Genomic DNA, 12,500 nt, shown 5'->3' with positions numbered 1-12,500 from the left:
TCATACCGTGTGTGTGTGTGTGTGTGAGAGAATAACGGTCTTCCCTCTCTCCAGCCCTTCGCTGTGTCTCATCTGGGTCTGTGTGCTGGCGTCATGGTAACCGCCTCCCACAACCCCAAACAGGACAACGGTTACAAGGTAACATTCATTATGTTATTGATTGATTAGGTCCGTGTTTTGTAAGTCTCAGGTGTATTGGTCTGTTTCTGATGAGCAGTTTCTAGGTGTATTAGACCAGTGTAAAGTAGTCTCTCCCCCCTCCCTCTCTCTCCCCGTCTCTCTTTCTCTCTCCCTCTCCATCTCTCCCCGTCTCTGTCTCTCCCCCCTCCCCGTCTCTCCCCCCTCCCTCTCTCAGGTGTATTGGGAGAACGGTGCCCAGATCGTGCCGCCCCATGATAAGGGCATCTCTGTAGCCATCGAGGCTAACCTGGAGCCCTGGCCTGAGTCCTGGGACATAACCTCTCTCTCTCACAGCCCTCTGCTGAAGGACCCGTTCCAAGACATTCACACAGAGTACTACAGGACCATCCAACAGCACTGTCACCACAGGTAACACACACCTCAGGTAACACACACACAGAGTACTACAGGACCATCCAACAGCACTGTCACCACAGGTAACACACACCTCAGGTAACACACACACAGAGTACTACAGGACCATCCAACAGCACTGTCACCACAGGTAACACACACCTCAGGTAACACACACACACACACACCACAGGTAACACACACACACCTCAGGTAACACACACACACCACAGGTAACACACACACACCACAGGTAACACACACACACCACAGGTAACACACACACACCACAGGTAACACACACACACTGTCACCACAGGTAACACACACACACCACAGGTAACACACACACACCACAGGTAACACACACACCACAGGTAACACACACACCACAGGTAACACACACACACACAGGTAACACACACACACCACAGGTAACACACACACACACACCACAGGTAACACACACACACACCTCAGGTAACACACACACACACTCAGGTAACACACACACACACACCTCAGGTAACACACACACACACACACACCTCAGGTAACACACACACACACACACCTCAGGTAACACACACACACACACACCTCAGGTAACACACACACACACCTCAGGTAACACACACACACACACCTCAGGTAACACACACACACACACACCTCAGGTAACACACACACACCTCAGGTAACACACACACACACACCTCAGGTAACACACACACACACACACACATCAGGTAACACACACACATACACATCAGGTAACACACACACATCTGACCTGTCTCCGCTCTCCCTCCTTTCAGGGACATCCCCTCTAACCCCGTCTCCCCTCTATCACCCCCTCTAACCCCCCCCGTCTCCCCTCTATCACCCCCTCTAACCCCGTCTCCCCTCTATCACCCCCTCTAACCTCCGTCTCCCCTCTATCACCCCCTCTAACCCCCGTCTCCCCTCTATCACCCCTAACCCCCGTCTCCCCTCCTTTCAGGGACACCCCCTCTAACCCCTGTCTCCCCTCTATCACCCCCATCTAACCCCCATCTCCCATCCTTTCAGGGACACCCCCTCTAACCCCTGTCTCCCCTCTATCACCCCCTCTAACCCCCCGTTTCTATCACCCCCCCTCTAACCCCCGTCCCCTCTCACCCCCTCTAACCTCCGTCCCCTCTATCACCCCCTCTAACCCCCGTCTCCCCTCTAGGGACACCCCCTCTAACCTCCGTCTCCCCTCTATCACCCCCTCTAACCTCCGTCTCCCTCTATCACCCCCTCTAACCTCCGTCTCCCCTCTATCACCCCCTCTAACCTCCCCGTCTCCCTCTATCACCCCCTCTAACCTCCGTCTCCCTCTATCACCCCCTCTAACCCCGTCTCCCTCTATCACCCCCTCTAACCTCCGTCTCCCTCTACACCCCCTCTAACCCCCGTCTCCCCTCTATCACCCCCTCTAACCTCCGTCTCCCCTCTATCACCCCCTCTAACCCCGTCTCCCCTCTATCACCCCCTCTAACCCCCGTCTCCCCTCTATCACCCCCTCTAACCACCTCTCCCCTCCTTTCAGGGACATCAACAAGAGTTCAGAGGTGAAGATCGTACACACCTCCGTGCACGGAGTCGGACACGCCTTCGTCCAATCAGCTTTCAAGGCCTTTGACCTCCGACCCCCGTACGCCGTAGAGGAGCAGAAAGACCCTGACCCCGAGTTCCCAACCGTCAAATACCCCAACCCTGAGGAGGGGAAGGGGGTCCTGGTCAGTCATATCAACCCTGAGGAGGGGAGGGGGTCCTGGTCAGTCATATCAACCCTGAGGAGGGGAGGGGGGTCCTGGTCAGTCATATCAACCCTGAGGAGGGGAAGGGGGTCCTGGTCAGTCATATCAACCCTGAGGAGGGGAGGGGGGTCCTGGTCAGTCATATCAACCCTGAGGAGGGGAGGGGGTCCTGGTCAGTCATATCAACCCTGAGGAGGGAGGGGGTCCTGGTCAGTCATATCAACCCTGAGGAGGGGAGGGGGTCCTGGTCAGTCATATCAATCCTGAGGAGGGGAGGGGGTCCTGGTCAGTCATATCAACCCTGAGGAGGGGGGGGTCCTGGTCAGGGGGGGGGTCCTGGTCAGTCATATCAACCCTGAGGAGGGGGAGGGGGTCCTGGTCAGTCATATCAACCCTGAGGAGGGGGGGGGGTCCTGGTCAGTCATATCAACCCTGAGGAGGGGAGGGGGGTCCTGGTCAGTCATATCAACCCTGAGGAGGGAGGGGTCCTGGTCAGTCATATCAACCCTGAGGAGGGGAGGGGGTCCTGGTCAGTCATATCAACCCTGAGGAGGGGTGGGGGGTCCTGGTCAGTCATATCAACCCTGAGGAAGGGAGGGTGTGTGTGTTTTGTAACGGTGTGTGTGTGTCCGTCTACAGACCCTGTCGTTTGCCCTGGCGGAGAGGGAGGGAGCTACTGTAGTTCTGGCCAACGACCTGACGCTGACCGCCTGGCCGTTGCTGAGCAACAGAAAGGGTAGGAGGCCTGTAGGGATCATGGGTAATGTGTTGGGGGCGTTGCTGAGGAACAGAAGGGGCCTGTAGGGATCATGGGTAATGTGTTGCTGAGGAACAGAAAGGGTAGGATCATGGGTAATGTGTTGCCAGAAAGGGTGTGTAGGGATCATGGGTAATGTGTTGGGGACGTTGCTGAGGAACAGAAGGGGCCTGCAGGGATCATGGGTAATGTGTTGGGGGCGTTGCTGAGAAACAGAAGGGGCCTGTAGGGATCATGGGTAATGTGTTGGGGGCGTTGCTGAGGAACAGAAGGGGCCTGTAGGGATCATGGGTAATGTGTTGGGGGTGTTGCTGAGGAACAGAAGGGCCTGTAGGGATCATGGGTAATGTGTTGCTGAGGAACAGAAAGGGTAGGAGGCCTGTAGGGATCATGGGTAATGTGTTGGGGGGTGTTGCTGAGGAACAGAAGGGGAGGAGGCCTGTAGGGATCATGGGTAATGTGTTGGGGGCGTTGCCAGAAGGGGCCTGTAGGGATCATGGGTAATGTGTTGGGGGCGTTGCTGAGGAACAGAAGGGGCCTGTAGGGATCATGGGTAATGTGTTGGGGGGCGTTGCTGAGGAACAGAAGGGGCCTGTAGGGATCATGGGTAATGTGTTGGGGGCTGCTGAGGAACAAAAGGGGCCTGTAGGGATCATGGGTAATGTGTTGGGGGCGTTGCTGAGGAACAGAAGGGGGGCCTGTAGGGATCATGGGTAATGTGTTGGGGGCGTTGCTGAGGAACAGAAGGGGCCTGTAGGGATCATGGGTAATGTGTTGCTGAGGAACAGAAGGGGCCTGTAGGGATCATGGGTAGTTGGGGGTGTTGCTGAGGCAACAGAAGGGGCCTGTAGGGATCATGGGTAATGTGTTGGGGGCGTGTTGCTGAGGAACAGAAGGGGCCTGTAGGGATCATGGGTAAAGTGTGTTGCTGAGGAACAGAAGGGGCCTGTAGGGATCATGGGTAATGTGTTGGGGGCGTTGCTGAGGAACAGAAGGGGCCTGTAGGGATCATGGATAATGTGTTGCTGAGGAACAGAAGGGGCCTGTAGGGATCATGGGTAATGTGTTGCTGAGGAACAGAAGGCCTGTAGGGATCATGTGTTGTCTCTATCTCTCTCTCTGTGTGTGTGTGTGTGTGTGTGTGTGTGTGTGTGTGTGAGTGTGTGTGTGTGTGTGTAGTGGTCAGTGGCGTGTGTTCAGTGGTAATGAGTTGGGGGCGTTGCTGGGTTGGTGGGTGTATCAGTGTTGGAAACAGACCAACCCAGACCAGTCTACTGTGAAGTCAGTCTACATGTTGGCCTCCACCGTCTCCTCTAAGATTCTACGAGCCATCGCTCTCAAGGAGGGCTTCCACTTCGAGGTAAAACACACACACACACACACACACACACACACACACACACACACACACTTTTAATTTACCATCACACACTTATTCTCAGCGCTCTAGCTCACCCAATGAACAAACCTCATGTCAATATTCAAAGGTCTTTTATGAATGAATAAAATGAAAGTTTGAATGATGTAGGGGATGAGGGCACTTCCTGACTATGACATCACATCCTGTGTGGACAGGAAACTCTGACTGGGTTCAAGTGGATGGGCAACAGAGCCAGAGAGCTGCTGGACCAGAACAAGATACACACACTACACACATACTACACACACACCAGTACTGTACACTATACACACGCCGACTTCGAGGAGGCTATAGGTACACTACACACACACACTACACACACACACACACTATAGTACACACACACACACTACACAGACTACACACACTACACACACACACTACACTATAGTACACACACACACTACACACACTACACACACACACACACACACACACTACACTATAGTACACTACACACACACACTACACTATAGACACACACACACACTCCAAACTACACACACACACACACACACACACACACACACAAGCTGTACACAGTAATTGAGTTAAACTATACTGAACAAAAATAGAAACTCAACAATTTCAATTTCAAGGTCATTGACTACAGACAGACCCACCCACTGGGGAGACAGACCCACCCACTGGGGAGACAGACCCACCCACTGGGGAGACAGACCCACCCACTGGGAGACAGGCCCACCCACTGGGGAGACAGACCCACCCACTGGGGAGACAGACCCACCCACTGGGGAGACAGACCCACCCACTGGGGACAGACCCACCCACTGGGGACAGGCCCACCCACTGGGGAGACAGGCCCACCCACTGGGAGACAGACCCACCCACTGGGGAGAGGCCCACCCACTGGCCCACCCACTGGGGAGACAGGCCCACCCACTGGGGAGACAGACCCACCCACTGGGGAGACCAGGCCCACCCACTGGGGAGACAGGCCCACCCACTGGGGAGACCCAGGCCCACCCACTGGGGAGACAGGCCCACCCACTGGGGAGACCACCCACTGGGGAGACAGGCCCACCCACTGGGGAGACAGGCCCACCCACTGGGGAGACAGGCCCACCCACTGGGGAGACCAGGCCCACCCACTGGGGAGACAGACCCACCCACTGGGGAGACAGACCCACCCACTGGGAGACAGGCCCACCACCCACCCACTGGGGAGACAGGCCCACCCACTGGGGAGACAGGCCCACCCACTGGGGAGACAGGCCCACCCACTGGGGAGACAGGCCCACCCACTGGGGAGACAGCCCACCCACTGGGGAGACAGACCCACCCACTGGGGAGACAGACCCACTGGGGAGACAGGCCCACTGGGGAGACAGACCCCCACCCACTGGGGAGACAGACCCACTGGGGAGACAGGCCCACCCACTGGGGAGGCCCACCCACTGGGGAGACAGACCCACCCACTGGGGAGACAGGCCCACCCACTGGGGAGACAGGCCCACCCACTGGGGAGACAGGCCCACCCACTGGGGAGACAGGGGACACCCACTGGGGAGACAGGCCCACCCACTGGGGAGACAGGCCCACCCACTGGGGAGACAGGCCCACCCACTGGGGAGACAGGCCCACCCACTGGGGAGACAGGCCCACCCACTGGGGAGACACCACCCACTGGGGAGACAGGGGCCCACCCACTGGGGAGACAGGCCCACCCACTGGGGAGACAGGCCCACCCACTGGGGAGACAGGCCCACCCACTGGGGAGACAGGCCCACCCACTGGGGAGACAGTGGGCAAGGCCCACCCACTGGGGAGACAGTGGGCAAGGCCCACCCACTGGGGAGACAGTGGGCAAGGCCCACCCACTGGGGAGACAGTGGGCAAGGCCCACCCACTGGGGAGACAGTGGGCAAGGCCCACCCACTGGGGAGACAGTGGGCACCCACTGGGGAGACAGGCCCACCCACTGGGGAGACAGACCCACCCACTGGGGAGACAGACCCACCCACTGGGGAGACAGGCCCACCCACTGGGGACAGGCCCACCCACTGGGGAGACAGGCCCACCCACTGGGAGACAGACCCACCCACTGGGAGACAGCCCACCCACTGGCCCACCCACTGGGGAGACAGGCCCACCCACTGGGGAGACAGACCCACCCACTGGGGAGCCAGGCCCACCCACTGGGGAGCCAGACCCACCCACTGGGGAGCCAGGCCCCACCCACTGGGGAGACAGACCCGCCCACTGAGGAAGAAGCAGGATGTGGAGGTCCTGGGTTGGCGTGGTTACGGTCTGCGGTTGTGAAGCCCACCCACTGGTTGGACAAACTGCCAAATTCTATAAATAAAAATAATATAGACGTGGGCAGGCCCCCACCCACTGGCTTATGGTAGACAGACCCACTGAACATTCAAATCAATACTCTGGGAACAGCTCACCCACTGGGGACCAGAGGCACCCACTGGGGACAGCTGGGAGGCCCACCCACTGGGGAACAGACCCACTGGGAGACAGTCCCACCCAGTCCTCCACCACTGGGAGACCAGCCAGACTGGGGATGGTTTAGTGGGGTTTAAACTGACTTCCTGTGTCCCCACCCACTGGGAGCCAGACCAGCCAGGCGGCCCACCCACTGGTTTAGTGGGGTTTATACCCACTGGGACAGGCCCACCCACTGGGAGACCTCCACCACTGGGGAGACCAGCCAGGCGATGGTTTAGTGGGGTTTAAACTGACTTCCTGTGTCCTCCACCACTGGGTAGACCAGCCAGACAGATGGTTTAGTGGGGTTTAAATGACTTCCTGTGTCCTCCACCACTAGACCAGCCAGGCGATGGTTTAGTGGGGTTTGACCCACCCACTGACTTCCTGTGTCCCCACCCACTGGGGAGACCAGCCAGGCAGATGGTTTAGTGGGGTTTATATGACTTCCTGTGTCCTTCACCCAGACCAGCCAGATGACGGTTTAAATGACTTCCTGGGAGACCTCCACCACTAGACCAGCCAGACGATGGTTTAGTGGGGTTTATACTGACTTCCTGTGTCCTCCACCACGAGACCAGCCAGACGATGGTTTAGTGGGGTTTATATGACTTCCTGTGTCCTTCACTAGACCAGCCAGATGACGGTTTAAATGACTTCCTGTGTCCTCCACCACTAGACCAGCCAGACCATGGTTTAGTGGGGTTTAAATGACTTCCTGTGTCCCCACCTTCCGCCCCCCACTCGTTGTGGTGTTGCAGGGTACATGTGTGGATAAAGATGGGGTCAGTGCTCCTCCTCCTCCCTCTCGTTGTGTTGCAGGGTACATGTGTGGTTCTGCCGTGCTGGATAAAGACGGGGTCAGTGCGGCAGCCATCGCTGGGGAGATGACATCATACCTGGCCGCCCGCCCAAGAACATCACGCTGTCACAACAACTCACAGCTGTCTACGAGGAGTGGGTCTCACACACACACACACACACACACACACACACACACTGTCACAACTCACTGCTGTCTACGAGGAGTGGGTCTCAGACTCTCCTACACACACAAAAATAATATGGCACACACACACGCTGTCACAACTCACTGCTGTCTACATGAGGGAGTGGGTCTCACACACACACACACACACACACATGCTGTGCACAACTCACTGCTGTCTCACCTGAGAGTGGGTCTCACACACTCACACACACACACACACACACACACACACACACACACACACACACTGTCACAACTCACTGCTGTCTATGAGGAGTGGGTCTCACACACACACACACACACACACGCTGTCACAACTCACTGCTGTCTACGAGGAGTGGGTCTCACACACACACACACACACACACACACACACACACACACACACACACACACACACACACTGTCACAACAACTCACTGCTGTCTACGAGGAGTGGGTCTCACACACACACACACACACACACGCTGTCACAACTCACTGATGTCTACGAGGAGTGGGTCTCACACACACACACACACACACACACACTGTCACAACAACACACCTCACCAGATATTTATGTTAGATATGTGTATGTATAGAAAATAGTGTATTTTCCAGATGTGCTTTACACCCTCTCTCTCTCTCTCTCTCTCTCTCTCTCTCTCTCTCTCTCTCTCTCTCTCTCTCTCTCTGTCTCTCTCTCAATTCAATTCAATTCAATTCAAGGGCTTTATTGGCATGGGAAACATGTGTTAACATTGCCAAAGCAAGTGAGGTAGACAACATACAAAGTGAATATATAAAGTGAAAAACAACAAAAATTAACAGTAAACATTACACATACAGAAGTTTCAAAACAGTAAAGACATTACAAATGTCATATTATATATATATACAGTGTTCTAACAATGTACAAATGGCTAAAGGACACAAGATAAAATAAATAAGCATAAATATGGGTTGTATTTACAATGGTGTTTGTTCTTCACTGGTTGCCCTTTTCTCGTGGCAACAGGTCACAAATCTTGCTGCTGTGATGGCACACTGTGGAATTTCACCCAGTAGATATGGGAGTTTTTCAAAATTGGATTTGTTTTCAAATTCTTTGTGGATCTGTGTAATCTGAGGGAAATATGTCTCTCTAATATGGTCATACATTGGGCAGGAGGTTAGGAAGTGCAGCTCAGTTTCCACCTCATTTTGTGGGCAGTGAGCACATAGCCTGTCTTCTCTTGAGAGCCATGTCTGCCTACGGCGGCCTTTCTCAATAGCAAGGCTATGCTCACTGAGTCTGTACATAGTCAAGGCTTTCCTTAATTTTGGGTCAGTCACAGTGGTCAGGTATTCTGCCGCTGTGTACTCTCTGTGTAGGGCCAAATAGCATTCTAGTTTGCTCTGTTTTTTTGTTAATTCTTTCCAATGTGTTAAGTAGTTATCTTTTTGTTTTCTCATAATTTGGTTGGGTCTAATTGTGCTGCTGTCCTGGGGCTCTGTAGTGTGTGTTTGTGTTTGTGAACAGAGCCCCAGGACCAGCTTGCTTAGGGGACTCTTCTCAGGTTCATCTCTCTGTAGGTGATGGCTTTGTTATGGAAGGTTTGTGAATCGCTTCCTTTTAGGTGGTTGTAGAATTTAACAGCTCTTTTCTGGATTTTGATAATTAGTGGGTATCGGCCTAATTCTGCTCTGCATGCATTATTTGGTGTTCTACGTTGTACACGGAGGATATTTTTGCAGAATCCTGCGTGCAGAGTCTCAATTTGGTGTTTGTCCCATTTTGTGAAGTCTTGGTTGGTGAGCGGACCCCAGACCTCACAACCATAAAGGGCGATGGGCTCTATGACTGATTCAAGTATTTTTAGCCAGATCCTAATTGGTATGTTGAAATTTATGTTTCTTTTGATGGCATAGAATGCCCTTCTTGCCTTGTCTCTCAGATCGTTCACAGCTTTGTGGAAGTTACCTGTGGTGCTGATGTTTAGGCCAAGGTATGTATAGTTTTTGTGTGCTCTAGGGCAACAGTGTCTAGATGGAATTTGTATTTGTGGTCCTGGTGACTGGACCTTTTTGGAACACCATTATTTTGGTCTTACTGAGATTTACTGTCAGGGCCCAGGTCTGACAGAATCTGTGCATAAGATCTAGGTGCTGCTGTAGGCCCTCCTTGGTTGGTGACAGAAGCACCAGATCATCAGCAAACAGCAGACATTTGACTTCGGATTCTAGCAGGGGGAGGCCGGGTGCTGCAGACTTTTCTAGTGCCCTCGCCAATTCGTTGATATATATGTTGAAGAGGGTGGGGCTTAAGCTGCATCCCTGTCTAACCCCACGACCCTGTGTGAAGAAATGTGTGTTTTTTGCCAATTTTAACCGCACACTTGTTGTTTGTGTACATGGATTTTATAATGTCGTATGTTTTACCCCCAACACCACTTTCCATCAGTTTGTATAGCAGACCCTCATGCCAGATTGAGTCGAAGGCTTTTTTGAAATCAACAAAGCATGAGAAGACTTTGCCTTTGTTTTGGTTTGTTTGATTGTCAATTAGGGTGTGCAGGGTGAATACATGGTCTGTTGTACGGTAATTTGGTAAAAAGCCAATTTGACATTTGCTCAGTACATTGTTTTCATTGAGGAAATGTACGAGTCTGCTGTTAATAATAATGCAGAGGATTTTCCCAAGGTTACTGTTGACACATATTCCACGGTAGTTATTGGGGTCAAATTTGTCTCCACTTTTGTGGATTGGGGTGATCAGTCCTTGGTTCCAAATATTGGGAAGATGCCAGAGCTAAGTATGATGTTAAAGAGTTTTAGTATAGCCAATTGGAATTTGTTGTCTGTATATTTGATCATTTCATTGAGGATACCATCAACACCACAGGCCTTTTTGGGTTGGAGGGTTTTTATTTTGTCCTGTAACTCGTTCAAGGTAATTGGAGAATCCAGTGGGTTCTGGTAGTCTTTAATAGTTGATTCTAAGATCTGTATTTGATCATGTATATGTTTTTGCTCTTTATTCTTTGTTATAGAGCCAAAGAGATTGGAGAAGTGGTTTACCCATACATCTCCATTTTGGATAGATAATTCTTCGTGTTGTTGTTTGTTTAGTGTTTTCCAATTTTCCCAGAAGTGGTTAGAGTCTATGGATTCTTCAATTGCATTGAGCTGATTTCTGACATGCTGTTCCTTCTTTTTCCGTAGTGTATTTCTGTATTGTTTTTAGTGATTCACCCTCTCTCTCTCTCTCTCTGTCTCTCTCTCTCTGTCTCTCTCTCTCTGTCTCTCTCTCTCTGTCTCTCTCTCTCTGTCTCTCTCTCTCTGTCTCTCTCTCTCTGTCTCTCTGTCTCTCTCTCTCTGTCTCTCTCTCTCTCTCTCTCTCTCTCTCTCTCTCTCTCTGTCTCTCTCTCTCTGTCTCTCTCTCTCTGTCTCTCTCTCTCTGTCTCTCTCTCTCTGTCTCTCTCTCTCTGTCTCTCTCTCTCTGTCTCTCTCTCTCTGTCTCTCTCTCTCTGTCTCTCTCTCTCTAATCTCTCTCTCTCTCTGTCTCTCTCTCTCTCTCTCTGTCTCTCTCTCTCTGTCTCTCTCTCTCTGTCTCTCTCTCTCTGTCTCTCTCTCTCTGTCTCTCTCTCTCTGTCTCTCTCTCTCTGTCTCTCTCTCTCTGTCTCTCTCTCTCTGTCTCTCTCTCTCTGTCTCTCTCTCTCTGTCTCTCTCTCTCTGTCTCTCTCTCTCTGTCTCTCTCTCTGTCTCTCTCTCTCTCTCTCTGTCTCTCTCTCTGTCTCTCTCTGTCTCTCTCTCTGTCTCTCTCTCTGTCTCTCTCTCTGTCTCTCTCTCTGTCTCTCTCTGTCTCTCTCTCTCTCTCTGTCTCTCTCTCTGTCTCTCTCTCTCTCTCTCTGTCTCTCTCTGTCTCTCTCTGTCTCTCTCTCTGTCTCTCTCTGTCTCTCTCTGTCTCTCTCTCTCTCTGTCTCTCTCTCTCTCTGTCTCTGTCTCTCTCTGTCTCTCTCTGTCTCTCTCTGTCTCTCTCTCTCTCTGTCTCTCTCTCTCTCTCTGTCTCTCTCTGTCTCTCTCTCTGTCTCTCTCTCTGTCTCTCTGTCTCTGTCTCTCTGTCTCTCTCTCTGTCTCTCTCTGTCTCTCTCTCTCTCTCTCTCTCTCTCTCTGTCTCTCTCTCCCTCACTCCCCCTCCCCCCTCTTCTCTCCCCTCCTCTCCAGGTATGGGTACCACATCACTAAGAACTCCTACTTCATCTGTCACGACCAGGCTGTGATCCGGGCCATGTTTGACCGGCTGCGTCACTACGATAACCAGGAGGATGTGTCGTACCCCAGGCAGTGTGGAGGCGTCGCCATCACCGCTGTACGAGACCTCACTACTGGATACGACAGCAGCCAGGCAGACAACAAGGCTGTGAGGAGATAAACACTCTCGCTCTCTCTCTACCTCCCTCGCTCTCTCTACCTCCCTCGCTCTCTCTGCCTCCCTCGCTCTCTCTCTACCTCCTCGCTCTCTCTCTCTACCTCCCTCTCGCTCTCTCTACCTCCCTCTCGCTCTCTACCTACCTCTCGCTCTCTCTA

At 53.0% G+C, this 12,500-nt stretch overlaps 1 protein-coding gene across 1 annotated transcript in view; it reads left to right on the top strand.

The window, feature by feature from the left end:
• LOC121843181 (phosphoglucomutase-2-like) overlaps positions 1-12,333 on the top strand; it is a gene marked incomplete at its 3' end in the record, with an annotated part of 19,608 nt that extends 7,275 nt beyond the window's left edge. Inside the window, 10 exon segments of the mRNA XM_042312784.1 lie at positions 55-138; positions 356-549; positions 2,111-2,300; positions 2,961-3,012; positions 3,015-3,057; positions 4,258-4,438; positions 4,654-4,792; positions 7,781-7,869; positions 7,872-7,915; positions 12,138-12,333. Coding sequence (XP_042168718.1) covers positions 55-138; positions 356-549; positions 2,111-2,300; positions 2,961-3,012; positions 3,015-3,057; positions 4,258-4,438; positions 4,654-4,792; positions 7,781-7,869; positions 7,872-7,915; positions 12,138-12,333 — 1,212 coding nt within the window.
• Between the last annotated feature and the right edge of the window lie 167 nt (positions 12,334-12,500).

The sequence above is a fragment of the Oncorhynchus tshawytscha genome, unplaced genomic scaffold (assembly GCF_018296145.1).
Source record: "Oncorhynchus tshawytscha isolate Ot180627B unplaced genomic scaffold, Otsh_v2.0 Un_contig_4705_pilon_pilon, whole genome shotgun sequence".
Taxonomy (NCBI): domain Eukaryota; kingdom Metazoa; phylum Chordata; class Actinopteri; order Salmoniformes; family Salmonidae; genus Oncorhynchus; species Oncorhynchus tshawytscha.
Note: the sequence above shows the minus strand (reverse complement) of the source record. Positions and strands in the feature narration are given on the sequence as shown.